The sequence below is a fragment of the Salmo salar genome, chromosome 13 (assembly GCF_965601325.2).
Source record: "Salmo salar chromosome 13, fSalSal1, whole genome shotgun sequence".
Classification (NCBI taxonomy): domain Eukaryota; kingdom Metazoa; phylum Chordata; class Actinopteri; order Salmoniformes; family Salmonidae; genus Salmo; species Salmo salar.
This window is the reverse complement of record NC_138303.1, coordinates 5,996,563-6,017,896: the sequence shown is the minus strand read 5'-3', so window position 1 is coordinate 6,017,896 and position 21,334 is coordinate 5,996,563. Positions and strand designations below refer to the sequence as shown.

Below are 21,334 nucleotides of genomic sequence, written 5' to 3'. Positions count from 1 at the left end.
TGATTTCAGAACAGCTCCCCTCCTAAAGGACACCAGCAGTATGATCTCAGAACAGCTCTCCTCCTAAAGGACACCAGCAGTATGGTCTCAGAACAGCTCCCCTCCTAAAGGACACCAGCAGTATGGTCTCAGAACAGCTCCCCTCCTAAAGGACACCAGCAGTAAGGTCTCAGAACAGCTCCACTCCTAAAGGACACCAGCAGTATGGTCTCAGAACAGCTCCCCTCCAAAAGGACACCAGCAGTATGGCCTCAGAACAGCTCCCCTCCTTTGTAAAGGACACCAGCAGTATGATCTCAGAACAGCTACCCTTTTAAAGGACACCAGCAGTATGGTCTCAGAACAGCTCCCTTCCTAAAGGACACCAGCAGTATGGTCTCAGAACAGCTCCCCTCCCTAAGGACACCAGCAGTATGGTCTCAGAACAGCTCCCCTCCTTAAGGACACCAGCAGTATGGATCTCAGAACAGCTCCCCTCCTAAAGGACACCAGCAGTATGGTCTCAGAACAGCTCCCCTCCTAAAGGACACCAGCAGTATGGTCTCAGAACAACTCCCCTCCTAAAGGACACCAGCAGTATGATCTTAGAACAGCTCCCCTCCTAAAGGACACCATAAGTATGATCTCAGAACAGCTCCCCTCCTAAAGGACACCAGCAGTATGATCTCAGAACAGCTCCCCTCCTAAAGGACACCAGCAGTATGGTCTCAGAACAGCTCCCCTCCTTTGTAAAGGACACCAGCAGTATGATCTCAGAACAGCTCCTCTCCTAAAGGACACCAGCAGTATAGTCTCAGAACAGCTCCCCTCCTAAAGGACACCAGCAGTATGATCTCAGAACAGCTCTCCTCCTAAAAGACACCAGCAGTATGATCTCGGAACAGATCCCCTCCTAAAGGACACCAGCAGTATGATCTCAGAACAGCTCTCCTCCTAAAGGACACCAGCAGTATGATCTCAGAACAGCTCCCCTCCTAAAGGACACCAGCAGTATGATCTCAGAACAGCTCTCCTCCTAAAGGACACCAGCAGTATGGTCTCAGAACAGCTCCCCTCCTAAAGGACACCAGCAGTATGGTCTCAGAACAGCTCCCCTCCTAAAGGACACCAGCAGTATGGTCTCAGAACAGCTCCCCTCCTAAAGGACACCAGCAGTATGATCTCAGAACAGCTCCCCTCCTAAAGGACACCAGCATTATGGTCTCTATCATTGAATCTCTTGATCGTCTTCCTGATAACACTTTGTTAGTTACTTTTGATGTTGAGTCGTTATTCACTAATATTCCACACAAGGGCAGTATTGAAGCTTTGGAACATTTTCTTCTGCAACGTGACCCTAATTGTCACGTCCTGACCAGTAGGGGGAGTATTTGTATTGTAGTTTGGTCAGGACGTGGCAGAAGGGTATTTGTTTCATATGGTTCGGGTTGTGTGTGTAGTATTAAAGGGGTGTTTGGTTTATGTATTCCGGGGTTTTAGTGTATGTTCTGGGTTTGGTTTTCTATGGTTTTCTGGTTTGTCTATTTCTTTGTTGTCTGTGTGGCTCCCGATCAGGAACAGCTGTACGTCGTTGTTCCTGATTGGGAGTCATATATTAGGAGCTTGTTTTCACCTGGGGGTTTTGTGGGTAGTTGTCTTTTGCACTGCTGTTAATTTAGCCTGTGAAACTGTCATCTGTCGTTCTTTGTTTTGTTATTTTTTCCGTGTTCTCTTTAATTTTTAAAATACAAGATGATCGTTCATATTCCCGCTGCGTTTTGGTCATCTCTACATTACGACACCCGTGACACTAATGAACTACCTTCCAGTGTCTGAAATAGTACTCACACATAACTATTTAATGTTTCTAATGATTTCTTAATTCAGACGAAAGGTACTGCTGTGGGATCCCCCATGGCTCCTAAACTATGTTCATTTGTATGTGGGTTACATGGAGAAACTATTTTATTTTCAATCCTCTCAAAAATGTTTTCTTGCCTAACATCATGATTTGGAGACGGTATATTGATGATATTTTTGTTCTGTGGAGGGGTGATGCAAAACAGCTCCAGGTGTTCCATGTTTTTCTTAACTCCTGTTCTGAACATCTGAGATTTACTATGCAATCTGACACACGTCAAATCAGTTTCCTGGATCTTCTGATCTTGTGTGAAGATAATGTGCCATACACTGATCTTTACAGGAAACCTACTGATCGTAACAGGAAACCTACTGATCGTAACAGGAAACCTACTGATCTTTACAGGAAACCTACTGATCTTTACAGGAAACCTACTGATCGTATCAGGAAACCTACTGATCGTAACAGGAAACCTACTGATCGTAACAGGAAACCTACTGATCGTAACAGGAAACCTACTGATCGTAACAGGAAACCTACTGATCGTAACAGGAAACCTACTGATCTTTACAAGAACCCTACTGATCTTTACAGGAAACCTACTGATTGTAACAGGAAACCTACTGATTGTAACAGGAAACCTACTGATCTTTACAGGAAACCTACTGATCTTTACAGGAAACCTACTGATCGTAACAGGAAACCTACTGATCTTTACAGGAAACCTACTGATCTTTACAGGAAACCTACTGATCTTTACAGGAAACCTACTGATCGTAACAGGAAACCTACTGATCTTTACAGGAAACCTACTGATCTTTACAGGAAACCTACTGATCTTTACAGGAAACCTACTGATCTTTACAGGAAACCTACTGATCTTTACAGGAAACCTACTGATTCTAACAGGAAACCTACTGATCTTTACAGGAAACCGACTGATCGTAACAGGAAACCGACTGATCGTAACAGGAAACCGACTGATCGTAACAGGAAACCTACTGATCGTAACAGGAAACCTACTGATTTTTACAGGAAACTACTGATTGTAACAGGAAACTACTGATTGTAACAGGAAACCTACTGATCTTTACAGGAAACCTACTGATCTTTACAGGAAACCTACTGATCTTTACAGGAAACCTACTGATCTTTACAGGAAACCTACTGATCGTTACAGGAAACCTACTGATCGTAACAGGAAACCTACTGATCGTAACAGGAAACCTACTGATCTTTACAGGAAACCTACTGATCTTTACAGGAAACCTACTGATCGTAACAGGAAACCTACTGATCTTTACAGGAAACCTACTGATCGTAACAGTTTGTTGAGGGCTGATAGTTGTCACCCACTTTCCTTGAAAAACAGTTTGCCCTACAGCCAATTCTGTCGAATCAAAAGAATTTGTAAAAAAAGCAATCAGATGTCGACAGAAATATGGCTTGAGACGCAAAGAAAATTCAAGGAGAGTGGGGTACAAAAATGGTCAGATTAATAATACTGCCATTGAGAAAATTCTAAACAGAACGACACATTACCTTTTTCAAGGCTCTACCCGCTATTCAAAGCGCTCTGAACAAATTAAGGGAATCGTTCACAAACATCGGCACATTCTAAAATACGATGATAGTATCGGTAATGTGTTTTTAGATCTTCCCTTGGTCGTATTCTCACGGGGCAGAAATCTCAGAGATCAATTGGTAAACTCTGATTTACCATCCCAAGGTATCCCTGCACAACGTCTATTTGCGCCCCCTACTGGATGGAAACTACAAGTGTACTGGCTGTTCTCAATGCAATGGCACTTATAAATGTAGATCCTTCAAACTCCCCCAAACAGGGAAACAGATCCCAGTCAAAGGTGTTATCACCTGCTCCACTAAGGCAGTTATTTATCTTATAACTTGTCCTTGTGGTAAAAATGATGTGGGTAAAACAAAGCGTGAATTAAAAGTACGTATCTCAGAGCATCGTAGCACCATTAGGTGCAAAAACTCAACGTACCCAGTTGAGGCCCACTTTTTGGAAGCAAACCACTCGATTTCGTTCCTACGTTATATCGGCATCGAACACGTCACCCTCCCTAGGAGAGGAGGTGACCTCGACAATTTATTGTTAAAACGAGAGGCTGCCTGGATCTTTAATTTAAAGACCCTTCAGTCTCAACGTAGACTTTGATCTGAAGCCATTCTTTTGATTATTGTGGATTTTGCAATTGTAAATGTTTGTAGACTTATGTAGCCAAATTGTATCTATGACCGTACGCTATCCATTTATGTTTTTTTGTATGTTATTTTAATATATGAGAATTAACCAATGATATCAGGCCACAACCCGGCCATGATTACAGACACCTGTGTGTGTCTTTTAACACGATATAAACGAGTCATCTCGCAGTGTTTGGCATTATACCCTGATTAAGACCAGCTTCTCTGTCCAAACATTGGACGTAAATATATTTTTTGCATCTGAGCTCTTAGTGTCAGTCTCTCCTTTATGTTAAATGTTCTACTCCTCTAGCCAGCACCTCGCCTAAATAGGTGTGCATTTCTTTCTCCTCTAGATTACATCCAATGGCAACAGATATTCATCCAAACACACTGAGCTGTGGTGTGGTGTGGTGTCCAAGCCCAATGCTGCAATACACCAACACCAGTCCATCGAGCTATGACTGTGTACATGCATGGATTTGTGTGTGTAAATTTCAGATGTTTCAAGATAGTAAATGTTGTCCTTGTTTCTCCTGTCAGGTATTTCTCCAGCCAGACACAACGGGGACGTTGTATCTCAGTGTGATAGTGGACAAGGACAGTCCAGTCAACGCTGACCTACTACTGGACCAGTCTGGACAGAATGTCTACGTCCTCACTGACAGCAAGGTAGACCCTATTCCCCTACTCTTAGACCCTAACCCCTAGCCCCTCTGTCTACGTCCTCACTGACAGCAAGCTAGACCCTATTACCCTACCCTTAGACGCTAACCCTTCTGTCTATGTCCTCACTGACGGCAAGGTAGGCCTCAGTACCACTAGCTACCATAGCCCAGTGCTTTTTAGTCCAGGAGATTAGACGGTGCTTTTTTAGTCCAGGAGATTAGACGGTGCTTTTTTAGTCCAGGATATTAGACGGTGCTTTTTTAGTCCAGGATATTAGACGGTGCTTTTTTAGTGCAGCAGATTAGACGGTGCTTTTTTTAGTCCAGGAGATTAGACGGTGCTTTTTTAGTCCAGGAGATTAGACGGTGCTTTTTTAGTCCAGGAGATTAGACGGTGCTTTTTTAGTCCAGGAGATTAGACGGTGCTTTTTTTAGTCCAGGAGATTAGACGGTGCTTTTTTAGTCCAGGAGATTAGACGGTGCTTTTTTAGTCCAGGAGATTAGACGGTGCTTTTTTAGTCCAGGAGATTAGACGGTGCTTTTTTAGTCCAGGAGATTAGACGGTGCTTTTTTAGTCCAGGAGATTAGACGGTGCTTTTTTAGTCCAGGAGATTAGACGGTGCTTTTTTAGTCCAGGAGATTAGAAGGTGCTTTTTTAGTCCAGGAGATTAGACGGTGCTTTTTTAGTCCAGGAGATTAGACGGTGCTTTTTTAGTCCAGGAGATTAGACGGTGCTTTTTAGTCTAGGAGATTAGACGGTGCTTTTTTAGTGCAGCAGATTAGACGGTGCTTTTTTAGTGCAGCAGATTAGACGGTGCTTTTTTAGTCCAGGAGATTAGACGGTGCTTTATAGTCCAGGAAAATGTCTCTTAGTGTTGCCATTTGGAAAATGTCTCTGACTATTGATTGTATTTATTTGTGTTTTTACTTTTCCCCACACATGGGATTCGACTTACTTTAAAAATTGATTAAAATATTTAGGAAAATAAATCTCAAAGAACTGTATTCAGTGATTTATAAAGGACAGATAGACCTGATGTCTTTTAGCTCCATGTGCATAATAGACCTGATGTCTTTTAGTTCCATGTGGATAATAGACCTGATGTCTTTTAGCTCCATGTGGATAATAGACCTGATGTCTTTTAGCTCCATGTGGATAATAGACCTGATGTCTTTCAGCTCCATGTGGATAATAGACCTGATGTCTTTCAGCTCCATGTGGATAATATACCTGATGTCTTTTAGCTCCATGCGGATAATAGACCTGATGTCTTTTAGCTCCATGTGGATAATAGACCTGATGTCTTTTAGCTCCATGTGGATAATCCATACTGCTGTCTTTAGTCTTATCTTGACTTGAGATCTGTAGAGTTGATAATGTAGAGAATGAATCTGTCTCTCTCTCTCTCTCTCTCTCTCTCTCTCTCAGGTATCCAAGGTGTCTGTATCTCAGTGTGAACAGCAGCCTGACTGCCGGTCCTGTCTGTCTGTCAGAGATCCTTACTGTGGCTGGTGTGTGCTGGAGGGAAGGTACTGTACACCCACACAGAACACATTGCAGCATCACCTGTCTTATTAGTACTATAGTGGATATCCCAGAACACATTGCAGCATCACCTGTCTTATTAGTACTATAGTGGATATCCCAGAACACATTACAGCATCGCCTGTCTTATTAGTACTATAGTGGATATCCCAGAACACATTGCAGCATCGTCTGTCTTATTAGTACTATAGTGGATATCCCAGAACACATTACAGCATCGCCTGTCTTATTAGTACTATAGTGGATATCCCAGAACACATCACAGCATCGCCTGTCTTATTAGTACTATAGTGGATATCCCAGAACACATTGCAGCATCACCTGTCTTATTAGTACTATGGTGGATATCCCAGAACACATTACAGCATCACCTGTCTTATTAGTACTATAGTGGATATCCCAGAACACATTGCAGCATCGCCTGTCTTATTAGTACTATAGTGGATATCCCAGAACACATTGCAGCAGCACCTGTCTTTTTAGTACTATAGTGGATATCCCAGAACACATTGCAGTATCACCTGTTGATCTATATGTATATATATACCAGGTCATGTTATCTCTAGATGGTGAATTCTGATGGAGAAGCAGCTCTGCAGTCTCTGCTGTCTCCATGTTAATCTGTGTTAACAACCAGACCAGAACAGTCTCTGCTGTCTCCTTGTTAATCTGTGTTAACAAGCAGACCAGAACAGTCTCTGCTGTCTCCATGTTAATCTGTGTTAACAACCAGACCAGAACAGTCTCTGCTGTCTCCATGTTAATCTGTGTTAACAACCAGACCAGAACAGTCTCTGCTGTCTCCATGTTAATCTGTGTTAACAACCAGACCAGAACAGTCTCTGCTGTCTCCATGGTAATCTGTGTTAACAACCAGAACAGTCTCTACTGTCTCCATGTTAATCTGTGTTAACAACCAGACCAGAACAGTCTCTGCTGTCTCCATGGTAATCTGTGTTAACAACCAGACCAGAACAGTCTCTACTGTCTCCATGTTAATCTGTGTTAACAACCAGACCAGAACAGTCTCTGCTGTCTCCATGTTAATCTGTGTTAACAACCAGACCAGTCTCTGCTGTCTCCATGGTAATCTGTGTTAACAACCAGACCAGAACAGTCTCTGCTGTCTCCATGTTAATCTGTGTTAACAACCAGAACAGTCTCTGCTGTCTCCATGGTAATCTGTGTTAACAACCAGACCAGAACAGTCTCTACTGTCTCCATGTTAATCTGTGTTAACAACCAGACCAGTCTCTGCTGTCTCCATGGTAATCTGTGTTAACAACCAGACCAGAACAGTCTCTGCTGTCTCCATGTTAATCTGTGTTAACAACCAGAACAGTCTCTGCTGTCTCCATGTTAATCTGTGTTAACAACCAGACCAGAACAGTCTCTGCTGTCTCCATGTTAATCTGTGTTAACAACCAGACCAGAACAGTCTCTGCTGTCTCCATGTTAATCTGTGTTAACAACCAGACCAGAACAGTCTCTGCTGTCTCCATGTTAATCTGTGTTAACAACCAGACCAGAACAGTCTCTACTGTCTCCATGTTAATCTGTGTTAACAACCAGACCAGAACAGTCTCTGCTGTCTCCATGGTAATCTGTGTTAACAACCAGACCAGAACAGTCTCTGCTGTCTCCATGGTTATCTGTGTTTATTCTCCTTCATTCAGATGTACTCGTCGAATGGAGTGTAGTCGTGAGGGCCAAGCCAACCACTGGCTGTGGAGCTACCAGCCTGCCAACCAGCCTGCCAACCAGCCTGCCAACCAGCCTGCCAACCAGCCTGCCAACCAGCCTGCCAACCAGCCTGCCAACCAGCCTGCCAACCAGCCTGCCAACCACCAGCCTGCCAACCAGTGTGTGACTGTCCAGAGCTTGGAGCCTGCCATCCAAAGCAGAGAGGAGGAGACTCAGGTGGCTAAACTGCGGCAGTATAGTATTGAATAAAGTCGGGGGAACTCAAAATATTGTTCCTCTCTAACTGCTGTTCTTGATTCAGGAAAAATCTGTGTTTCATTAAAGACCTGACAAACCAGATAACTTCTCTAGTCAATCAATACAACGACATGTCAACTCATGCCTTGTTTTTACTAAAGATATTTATCAATGAAGTGTCATTCTGGAGTAATTATATAGAAACAGGTTGAGACTCACTGAGAAGAAAAAGGCCCTTTTACTTCAGGATAGTCCAAACATAGTTGAGTTAAAGTTTATTGCTGTACCCTCTCCCAGGTTTCTCTTGTGCTGGCCCTGTTGCCCACCCTGTCAGAGGAGGAGGAGTCTCTGACCTGCTCCTTCGGAACCCTCGCCCCTCAACCAGCTGTCGTCACGGGAACCACCATAACCTGTCAATCACCCCTGCCTGAGCTCCTCCCACCCAGCCCACCAGGAAGTGGTAGGCAGACATTTTATGTAAAAGTTGTATATAAAAATGTCTGTAAATATATATATATATATTTTTTTTGTATATGTATTTGATTATTTATTGTCTTGTTGAGATACAATACCATGAGAGACTTAGTCCAAGACAGCCAGGTTAGTCTTGTTGAGATACAATACCATGACAGACTTAGTCCAAGACAGCCAGGTTAGTCTTGTTGAGATACAACACCATGGCAGACTTAGTCCAAGACATCCAGGTTAGTCTTGTTGAGATACAATACCATGACAGAATTAGTCCAAGACATCCAGGTTAGTCTTGTTGAGATACAAAACCATGACAGAATTAGTCCAAGACATCCATGCTTGTATCACATTACTAGATTTATTTGGATCAGTTTTGAGTCACGGCCAGTTGCTTTATGCCACGCTTAGACCCCGGCCTATTGACGGCAAACACATAGTGTTATAACAAGGTATAGGTACACTACATGTATGTGGACACCTGCTCGTCGAACATCTCATTCCAAAATCATTGGCATTATTATGGAGTTGGTTCCCCGTTTGCTGCTATAACAGCCTCCACTCTTCAGGGAAGGCTTTCCACTAGATGTTGGAACATTGCTGCTATAACAGCCTCCACTCTTCAGGGAAGGCTTTCCACTAGATGTTGGAACATTGCTGCTTTAACAGCCTCCACTCTTCAGGGAAGGCTTTCCACTAGATGTTGGAACATTGCTGTGGGGACTTGCTTCCATTCAGCCACAAGAGCATTAGTGAGGTCGAGAACTAATGTTGGGCGATTAGGCCTGGCTCGCTGTCGGCGTTCTTATTTTTATTTTTTACCATTATTTATTTATCCCAAAGGTGTTCGATGGGGTTGAGGTCAGGGCTCTGTGCAGGCCAGTCAAGTTCTTCCACAGTGATATCGACAAACCATTTCTGTATGGACCTCGCTTAGTTCACGGGGCATTGTCATGCTGAAACAGGAAAGGGCCTTTCCCCAAACTGTTGCCACAAAGTTGGAAGGACAGAATCGTGTAGAATTTCATTTGTAGCGTTAAGATTTCCCATCACTGTTTCGAAACAGTGAACAGTTCAACAATGCAGATAAAGATCAAAAGGAATGAAAAGATAGAAATAGTCACACAAGGAATAAAATACAAAATGAAGTACTGAGTGCTCTGGAGCAGGTTTTCATCAAGTATCTCTCTGTACTTTGCTTTGTTCATCTTTACCTCGATCCTGACTAGTCTCCCAGTCCCTGCCGCTGAAAAACACCGTAGGGATGGTGCCAGGTTTCCTCCAGACGTGATGCTTAGCATTCAGGCCAAATAGTTCAATCTTGGTTTCATCAGACCAGAGAATCTTGTTTCATGGTTTGAGAGTCTTTAGATGCCTTTTGGCAAACTCCAAGCGGGCTGTCATGTGCCTTTTACTGAGGAGTGGCTTCCGTCTAGCCACTCTACCATAAAGGCCTGATTTGGTGGAGTGCTGCAGAGATGGTTGTCCTTCTGGAAGATTCTCCCATCTCCACAGAGGAACTCTACAACTCTGTCAGAGTGACCATCGGGTTCTTGGTCACCTCCCTGACCAAGGCCCTTCTCCCCTGATTGCTCAGTTTGGCCGGGCGGACAGCTCTAGGAAGAGTCTTGGTGGTTCCAAACTTCTTCCATTTAAGAATGATGGAGGCCACTGTGTTCTTGGGGACCTTCAATGCTGCAGAAATGTTTTGGTACCCTTCCCCTGATCTGTGCCTCGACACAATCCTGTCTCGGAGCTCTACGGACAATTCCTTCAACCTCATGTCTTGGGTTTTGCTCTCACCTTTTATATAGACTGTAACGAGTGTTGTGTGTGGAGGACCAAGACGCAACAGGGAAGTGTATACTCATATATAAGAAGGAGAAACAAAATAAACACGTATACAATTAGAAACGACACTAACAGTTCTGTCAGGTGAAGAACACAAAACAGAATACAACAATCCACAATACAAACACACCCCTAATTATAGGACCTTCAATCAGAGGCAATGATAGACAGCTGCCTCCAACTGAAGGCCCCGACACCAATTAACTAAACATAGAAATACAAATGACTAGACAGAACATAGAAATAAACTAACATAGAACAATAACCAAAACCCTGGACTAAATAAATCAAATACCCCTCTCTACATGGACACATACAAACCACCTCCCTGAACCACATAAAACAAATACCCCCTGCCACTTCCTGACCAAACTAAACACTAACAAATAACACCTTTACAGGTCAGAATGTCACAGTTGTCGTCGTTAAAGGAGGACCAAAACGCAGCAGGTATGTGTATGCTCATCTTGACGTTTATTAACTCAGAATGAACGTACAAAAATAACAAAAAAAGAACGAACGATCAACAAACAGTCTGACAAGGCTAAACACAGAACAATCTCCCACAAATGACAAACACAAACACACCCTAATATATGGGACTCTCAATCAAAGGCAAATAGACAACACCTGACTTCAACTGAGAGTCCCAACCCCAATTAACCAAACATAGAAACAGACACACTAGACTAAACATAGAATACATGAAAATCAAACAGTGCCCAAAAACCCCGGAATACTTAAATCAAATGCCCCTTCAACAAACACACCACCCCGAACCACATAAAACGAATACCCTCTGCCACGTCCTGACCAAACTACAATGACAATTAACCCTTATACTGGCCAGGACGGGACACAGAACGTGACATAGACAGGTGTGTGCCTTTCCAAATCATGTCCAATCAATTTAATTCACCACAGGTGAACTCCAATCAAGTTGTAGAAACATCTCAAGGATGATCAATAGAAACAGGATGCACCTGAGCTCAATTTCAAGTCTCATAGCAAAGGGTCTGAATACTTATGTAAATAAGGTAGGTTTTTTAGGTTTTTATTTATTTTTTATTTTTTTTATACATTTGCTACATTTTCTAAATACCTATTTTCGCTTCGTCATTATGGGGTATTGTGTGTAGATTGCATTCAATCCATTTTTAGAATAAGGCTGTAACGTAACAAAATGTGGAAAAAGTCAAGGGGTCTGATTACTTTCCGAAGGCACTGTATGTTAACGTGTGGTGTCTCTGTAGACCACATGTCTCTGGTCCTGTATGTTAACGTGTGGTGTCTCTGTAGACCACATGTCTCTGGTCCTGTATGTTAACGTGTGGTGTCTCTATAGACCACATGTCTCTGGTCCTGTATTTTAACGTGTGGTGTCTCTGTAGACCACATGTCTCTGGTCCTGTATGTTAACGTGTGGTGTCTCTATAGACCACATGTCTCTGGTCCTGTATGTTAACGTCTGGTGTCTCTATAGACCACATGTCTCTGGTCCTGTATGTTAACGTGTGGTGTCTCTATAGACCACATGTCTCTGGTCCTGTATGTTAACGTGTGGTGTCTCTGTAGACCACATGTCTCTGGTCCTGTATGTTAACGTGTGTTGTCTCTGTAGACCACATGTCTCTGGCCCTGTATGTTAACGTGTGGTGTCTCTATAGACCACATGTCTCTGGTCCTGTATGTTAACGTGTGTTGTCTCTGTAGACCACATGTCTCTGGTCCTGTATGTTAACGTGTGTTGTCTCTGTAGACCACATGTCTCTGCGTGTGTCCGTGATGTTCAGAGACGTGACCGTCTCTAGCGGTGACATCATCTTCTACGACTGTCGAGCTGTGGGGCGACTCAACGCCACCTCCCCGTAAGAGATAACACACACACACACACACCGTACACACACACACACACCGTACACACACACACACACCGTACACACACACACACCGTACACACACACACACACACACACACACACACACACACACCGTACACACACACACACACACACACACACACACCGTACACACACCACACACACACACACACCGTACACACACACACACACCGTACACACACCGTACACACACACCGTACACACACACACCGTACACACACACACACACAAACACACACACACACACACACACACACACACACACACACACACACACACTGTATATTTCTGTATTTAGTCTCACATGTGTTCATACACTTAAAGGAAAACTCAATTTTTTTAAATATATGTTTATATTTGTGTAACTTTTTCCAAATACAAACGCATATGATGCGTTTTCCATGATATGTTACAGTATCTAAATCCATATGACCCCATACAGTATATAAATCCATATGACCCCATACAGTATATAAATCCATATGTCAGACCCCATACAGTATCTAAATCCATATGACCCCATACAGTATCTAAATCCATATGTCAGACCCCATACAGTATATAAATCCATATGACCCCATGTGGCTCAGTTGGTAGAGCATGGTGTTTGCAACGTGTTTGCAACGCCAGGGTTGTGGGTTCGATTCCCACAGGGGACCAGTACGGGAAAAAAAGGTATGAAATGAATGCATTCACTACTGTAAGTCGCTCTGGATAAGAGCGTCTACTAAAATGACTGAAATGTAAATGTAAATCCATGTCAGACCCCATACAGTATCTCAATCCATATGTATGACCCCATACAGTATATAAATCCATATGACCCCATACAGTATCTAAATCCATATGTCAGACCCCATACAGTATATAAATCCATATGACCCCATACAGTATATGACCCCATACAGTATCTAATTCCATATGTCAGACCCCATACAGTATCTATATCCATATATCAGACCTCATACAGTATATAAATCCATATGTTAGACCCCATACAGTATATGAATCCATATGTTAGACCCCATACAGTATCTAAATCCATATGACCCCATACAGTATCTAAATCCATATGTCAGACCCCATACAGTATATGAATCCATATGACCCCATACAGTATATAGATACTGTATGGGGTCATATGGATTTATATACTGTATGGGGTCATACATATGGATTGAGATACTGTATGGGGTCTGACATGGATTTACATACAGTATATAAATCCATATGACCCCATACAGTATATAAATCCATATGACCCCATACAGTATCTAATTCCATATGTCAGACCCCATACAGTATCTAAATCCATATGTTAGACCCCATACAGTATCTAAATCCACATGTCAGACTCCATACAGTATATAAATCCATATGACCCCATACGGTATATAAATCCATATGACCCCATACAGTATCTAAATCCATATGTTAGTCCCCATACAGTATATAAATCCATATGTCAGACCCCATACAGTATCTAAATCCATATGTCACACCCCATACAGTATATAAATCCATATGACCCTATACAGTATCTAAATCCATATGACCCCATACAATATAAATCCATATGACCCCATACAGTATCTAAATCCATATGACCCCATACAGTATCTAAATCCATATGTCACACCCCATACAGTATATAAATCCATATGACCCCATACAGTATCTAAATCCATATGTCAGACCCCATACAGTATCTAAATCCATATGTCTCTCTGTGTTTAGGTGTATGGCGTGTGTGGGCAGCGTGTGGCCATGTAACTGGTGTGTTCTGGATGGGCTGTGTACCCACAACAACAACAACAGCTGTCCCAAGCAGCACACCATACACAACTCTGTGGTACGATAACCCGGGCCCTACCTACCAGGCCTTAGTAACAACTCTGTGGTACGATAACCCAGACCCTACCTACCAGGCCTTAGTAACAACTCTGTGGTACGATAACCCAGGCCCTACCTACCAGGCCTTAGTAACAACTCTGTGGTACGATAACCCGGGCCCTACCTACCAGGCCTTAGTAACAACTCTGTGGTACGATAACCCGGACCCTACCTACCAGGCCTTAGCAACAACTCTGTGGTACGATAACCCGGGCCCTAACTACCAGGCCTTAGTAACAACTCTGTGGTACGATAACCCGGGCCCTACCTACCAGGCCTTAGTTACAACTCTGTGGTACGATAACCCGGGCCCTACCTACCAGGCCTCAGTAACAACTCTGTGGTACGATAACCCAGGCCCTACCTACCAGGCCTTAGTAACAACTCGGTGGTACGATAACCCAGGCCCTACCTACCAGGCCTTAGTAACAACTCTGTGGTACGATAACCCAGGCCCTACCTACCAGGCGGCAGGGTAGCCTAGTGGTTAGAGTGTTGGACTAGTAACCGAAAGGTTGCAAGTTCGAATCTCCGAGCTGACGAGGTAAAAATCTGTCGTTCTGCCCCCTGAACAAGGCAGTTAACCCACTGTTCCTAGGCCGTCATTGTAAATAAGAATTTGTTCTTAACTGACTTGCCTTGTTAAATAAATAAACTCTGAGGTACGATAACCCAGGCCTTAGTAACAACGCACTGTCCTCTCTACACTTTGACTGAACATTGATTGTTGTTTTCTACACACAGCCTCTCCTTCTCTCCATTTTGTGCCGTTCCCGTTCCAACATAACATTCCCCCCTGTCACCACTAGGAGCAGCAGTTGGAGCTAAAGGGTCCAGACTCTTGTCCCTTTGTGTGGGCTCTACAGAGTTCTCCTCTGGTCCCCATGGGCTTCCTGTCCCCTCTGGTGCTACTGGGAAGGAACCTGGACATGCTTCAGGTATTTTTTTACTATACATGTGGAAAACGATAACACCGCATCCAGGTTTTATAAATAGGTGATCAATAAATATGTTCATGAAACATTTAGAATAATCTGTCCTGTCTGGTTTACTGAAACATTTAGAATAATCTGTCCTGTCTGGTTTATCTCTGGGTTTACTGAAACATTTAGAATAATCTGTCCTGTCTGGTTTATCTAGGGGGTTTACTGAAACATTTAGAATAATCTGTCCTGTCTGGTTTATCTCTGGGTTTACTGAAACATTTAGAATAATCTGTCCTGTCTGGTTTATCTAGGGGGTTTACTGAAACATTTAGAGTAATCTGTACTGTCTGGTTTATCTAGGGGGTTACTGAAACATTTATAATAATCTGTCCTGTCTGGTTTATCTAGGGGTTTACTGAACCGTCCGGTCTTTACGATAAATGCAGACTTTAAGATAATACATGGTTACTGAGACAGAGACACTGACACTCTGAGACAGACAGGTGATTGTGTGTTGACATTCTGAGACAGGTGTTTCTGTGTTGATGCTCAGAGACAGAGACAGGTGATTGTGTGTTGACACTGAGACAGAGACAGGTGATTGTGTGTTGACACTGAGACAGAGACAGGTGATTGTGTGTTGACATTGAGACAGAGACAGGTGATTGTGTGTTGACACTCAGAGACAGGTGATTGTGTGTTGACACTCAGAGACAGGTGATTGTGTGTTGACACTCAGAGACAGGTGATTGTGTGTTGACACTCAGAGACAGGTGATTGTGTGTTGACACTGAGACAGAGACAGGTGATTGTGTGTTGACACTGAGACAGAGACAGGTGATTGTGTGTTGACACTGAGACAGAGACAGGTGATTGTGTGTTGACACTGAGACAGAGACAGGTGATTGTGTGTTGACACTGAGACAGAGACCGGTGATTGTGTGTTGACATTGAGACAGAGACAGGTGATTGTGTGTTGACACTGAGACTGAGACAGGTGATTGTGTGTTGACGCTCAGAGACTGAGACAGGTGATTGTGTGTTGACGCTCAGAGACTGAGACAGGTGATTGTGTGTTGACGCTCAGAGACTGAGACAGGTGATTGTGTGTTGACGCTCAGAGACTGAGACAGGTGATTGTGTGTTGACGCTCAGAGACTGAGACAGGTGATTGTGTGTTGACGCTCAGAGACTGAGACAGGTGATTGTGTGTTGACGCTCAGAGACAGAGACAGGTGATTGTGTGTTGACGCTCAGAGACAGGTGATTGTGTGTTGACACTCAGACAGAGACAGGTGATTGTGTGTTGACACTCAGACAGAGACAGGTGATTGTGTGTTGACACTGAGACAGAGACCGGTGATTGTGTGTTGACATTGAGACAGAGACAGGTGATTGTGTGTTGACACTGAGACAGAGACAGGTGATTGTGTGTTGACACTCAGACAGAGACAGGTGATTGTGTGTTGACACTCAGACAGAGACAGGTGATTGTGTGTTGACACTCAGACAGAGACAGGTGATTGTGTGTTGACACTCAGACAGAGACAGGTGATTGTGTGTTGACACTGAGACAGAGACCGGTGATTGTGTGTTGACACTCAGACAGAGACAGGTGATTGTGTGTTGACACTCAGACAGAGACAGGTGATTGTGTGTTGACATTGAGACAGAGACAGGTGATTGTGTGTTGACACTGAGACAGAGACAGGTGATTGTGTGTTGACACTGAGACAGAGACAGGTGATTGTGTGTTGACACTCAGACAGAGACAGGTGATTGTGTGTTGACACTCAGACAGAGACAGGTGATTGTGTGTTGACACTCAGACAGAGACAGGTGATTGTGTGTTGACACTGAGACAGAGACAGGTGATTGTGTGTTGACACTGAGACAGAGACAGGTGATTGTGTGTTGACACTGAGACAGAGACAGGTGATTGTGTGTTGACATTGAGACAGAGACAGGTGATTGTGTGTTGACGCTCAGAGACTGAGACAGGTGATTGTGTGTTGACGCTCAGAGACTGAGACAGGTGATTGTGTGTTGACGCTCAGAGACTGAGACAGGTGATTGTGTGTTGACGCTCAGAGACAGAGACAGGTGATTGTGTGTTGACGCTCAGAGACAGAGACAGGTGATTGTGTGTTGACACTCAGAGACAGGTGATTGTGTGTTGACACTGAGACAGAGACAGGTGATTGTGTGTTGACATTGAGACAGAGACAGGTGATTGTGTGTTGACACTCAGAGACAGGTGATTGTGTGTTGACACTCAGAGACAGGTGATTGTGTGTTGACACTGAGACAGGTGATTGTGTGATGACACTGAGACAGGTGATTGTGTGTTGAGACTGAAACAGAGACAGGTGATTGTGTGTTGATGCTCAGAGACTGAGACAGGTGATTGTGTGTTGATGCTCAGAGACAGGTGATTGTGTGTTGATGCTCTGAGACTGAGACAGGTGATTGTGTGTTGATGCTCTGAGACTGAGACAGGTGATTGTGTGTTGACGCTCAGAGACAGGTGATTGTGTGTTGACGCTCAGAGACAGGTGATTGTGTGTTGACGCTCAGAGACAGGTGATTGTGTGTTGACGCTCAGAGACAGGTGATTGTGTGTTGACGCTCAGAGACAGGTGATTGTGTGTTGACACTCAGACAGAGACAGGTGATTGTGTGTTGACACTGAGACAGAGACAGGTGATTGTGTGTTGACACTGAGACAGAGACAGGTGATTGTGTGTTGACACTGAGACAGAGACAGGTGATTGTGTGTTGACGCTCAGAGACAGAGACAGGTGATTGTGTGTTGACGCTCAGAGACAGAGACAGGTGATTGTGTGTTGACGCTCAGAGACTGAGACAGGTGATTGTGTGTTGACGCTCAGAGACTGAGACAGGTGATTGTGTGTTGACGCTCAGAGACAGAGACAGGTGATTGTGTGTTGACGCTCAGAGACAGAGACAGGTGATTGTGTGTTGACGCTCAGAGACAGAGACAGGTGATTGTGTGTTGACACTCAGACAGAGACAGGTGATTGTGTGTTGACACTGAGACAGAGACAGGTGATTGTGTGTTGACACTGAGACAGAGACAGGTGATTGTGTGTTGACATTCTGAGACTGAGACAGGTGATTGTGTGTTGACATTCTGAGACTGAGACAGGTGATTGTGTGTTGACGCTCAGAGACTGAGACAGGTGATTGTGTGTTGACGCTCAGAGACAGAGACAGGTGATTGTGTGTTGACACTCAGACAGAGACAGGTGATTGTGTGTTGACACTCAGACAGAGACCGGTTATTGTGTGTTGACAGAGACAGGTGATTGTGTGTTGATGCTCAGAGACAGGTGATTGTGTGTTGACACTGAGACAGGTGATTGTGTGTTGACACTGAGACAGGTGATTGTGTGTTGACACTGAGACAGGTGATTGTGTGTTGACACTGAGACAGAGACAGGTGATTGTGTGTTGACACTGAGACAGAGACAGGTGATTGTGTGTTGACACTGAGACAGAGACAGGTGATTGTGTGTTGACACTGAGACAGAGACAGGTGATTGTGTGTTGACACTGAGACAGAGACAGGTTATTGTGTGTTGACACAGAGACAGGTGATTGTGTGTTGACACTGAGACAGGTGATTGTGTGTTGACACTGAGACAGGTGATTGTGTGTTGACACTGAGACAGGTGATTGTGTGTTGACACTGAGACAGGTGATTGTGTGTTGACACTGAGACAGGTGATTGTGTGTTGACACTGAGACAGAGACAGGTGATTGTGTGTTGACACTGAGACAGAGACAGGTGATTGTGTGTTGACACTGAGACAGAGACAGGTGATTGTGTGTTGACACTGAGACAGAGACAGGTGATTGTGTGTTGACACTGAGACAGAGACAGGTGATTGTGTGTTGACACTCAGAGACAGGTGATTGTGTGTTGACACTCAGAGACAGGTGATTGTGTGTTGACACTCAGAGACAGGTGATTGTGTGTTCACACTGAGACAGAGACAGGTGATTGTGTGTTGACTCTGAGACAGAGACCGGTGATTGTGTGTTGACATTGAGACAGAGACCGGTGATTGTGTGTTGACGCTCAGAGACTGAGACAGGTTATTGTGTGTTGACGCTCAGAGACAGAGACAGGTGATTGTGTTGACACTCAGAGACAGGTGATTGTGTGTTGACACTGAGACAGAGACAGGTGATTGTGTGTTGACACTGAGACAGAGACAGGTGATTGTGTGTTGATGCTCAGAGACAGGTGATTGTGTGTTGACACTGAGACAGAGACAGTTTATTGTGTGTTGACACTGAGACAGAGACCGGTGATTGTGTGTTGACACTGAGACAGAGACCGGTGATTGTGTGTTGACATTGAGACAGAGACAGGTGATTGTGTGTTGACACTGAGACAGAGACAGGTGATTGTGTGTTGACACTGAGACAGAGACAGGTGATTGTGTGTTGACACTGAGACAGAGACCGGTGATTGTGTGTTGACACTGAGACAGAGACCGGTGATTGTGTGTTGACATTGAGACAGAGACAGGTGATTGTGTGTTGACACTGAGACAGAGACAGGTGATTGTGTGTTGACATTCTGAGACTGAGACAGGTGATTGTGTGTTGACATTCTGAGACTGAGACAGGTGATTGTGTGTTGATGCTCAGAGACTGAGACAGGTGATTGTGTGTTGACGCTCAGAGACTGAGACAGGTGATTGTGTGTTGACGCTCAGAGACTGAGACAGGTGATTGTGTGTTGACGCTCAGAGACTGAGACAGGTGATTGTGTGTTGACGCTCAGAGACTGAGACAGGTGATTGTGTGTTGACGCTCAGAGACAGAGACAGGTGATTGTGTGTTGACACTCAGAGACAGGTGATTGTGTGTTGACACTCAGAGACAGGTGATTGTGTGTTGACACTCAGACAGAGACAGGTGATTGTGTGTTGACACTCAGACAGAGACAGGTGATTGTGTGTTGACACTGAGACAGAGACAGGTGATTGTGTGTTGACACTGAGACAGAGACAGGTGATTATGTGTTGATGCTCTGAGACTGAGACAGGTGATTGTGTGTTGATGCTCTGAGACTGAGACAGGTGATTGTGTGTTGATGCTCTGAGACTGAGACAGGTGATTGTGTGTTGATGCTCTGAGACTGAGACAGGTGATTGTGTGTTGACACTCAGAGACAGGTGATTGTGTGATGACACTGAGACAGGTGATTGTGTGTTGAGACTGAAACAGAGACAGGTGATTGTGTGTTGATGCTCAGAGACTGAGACAGGTGATTGTGTGTTGATGCTCTGAGACTGAGACAGGTGATTGTGTGTTGATGCTCTGAGACTGAGACAGGTGATTGTGTGTTGACGCTCAGAGACAGGTGATTGTGTGTTGACGCTCAGAGACAGGTGATTGTGTGTTGACGCTCAGAGACAGGTGATTGTGTGTTGACGCTCAGAGACAGGTGATTGTGTGTTGACACTCAGACAGAGACAGGTGATTGTGTGTTGACACTGAGACAGAGACCGGTGATTGTGTGTTGACACTGAGACAGAGACCGGTGATTGTGTGTTGACATTGAGACAGAGACAGGTGATTGTGTGTTGACACTGAGACAGAGACAGGTGATTGTGTGTTGACACTGAGACAGAGACAGGTGATTGTGTGTTGACACTGAGACAGAGACAGGTGATTGTGTGTTGACACTCAGACAGAGACAGGTGATTGTGTGTTGACACTCAGACAGAGACAGGTGATTGTGTGTTGACACTGAGACAGAGACAGGTGATTGTGTGTTGACACTGAGACAGAGACAGGTGATTGTGTGTTGACGCTCAGAGACTGAGACAGGTGATTGTGTGTTGACGCTCAGAGACAGAGACAGGTGATTGTGTGTTGACGCTCAGAGACAGAGACAGGTGATTGTGTGTTGACGCTCAGAGACAGAGACAGGTGATTGTGTGTTGACGCTCAGAGACAGAGACAGGTGATTGTGTGTTGACACAGACAGAGACAGGTGATTGTGTGTTGACACTGAGACAGAGACAGGTGATTGTGTGTTGACACTG

General features: G+C 44.2%; 1 protein-coding gene across 1 annotated transcript in view; it reads left to right on the top strand.

Annotated features, from left to right (window-relative positions):
- Positions 1–21,334, top strand: part of LOC106566319 (plexin-B3) — a 218,084-nt gene that overhangs the window by 170,662 nt on the left and 26,088 nt on the right. Inside the window, exons 5-11 of the mRNA XM_082959781.1 lie at positions 4,595–4,723; positions 6,149–6,249; positions 7,942–8,185; positions 8,504–8,666; positions 12,285–12,393; positions 14,164–14,278; positions 15,129–15,257. Of these exons, the coding sequence (XP_082815907.1) occupies positions 4,595–4,723; positions 6,149–6,249; positions 7,942–8,185; positions 8,504–8,666; positions 12,285–12,393; positions 14,164–14,278; positions 15,129–15,257 (990 nt within the window). The remainder of the gene's footprint in view (positions 1–4,594; positions 4,724–6,148; positions 6,250–7,941; positions 8,186–8,503; positions 8,667–12,284; positions 12,394–14,163; positions 14,279–15,128; positions 15,258–21,334) is intronic.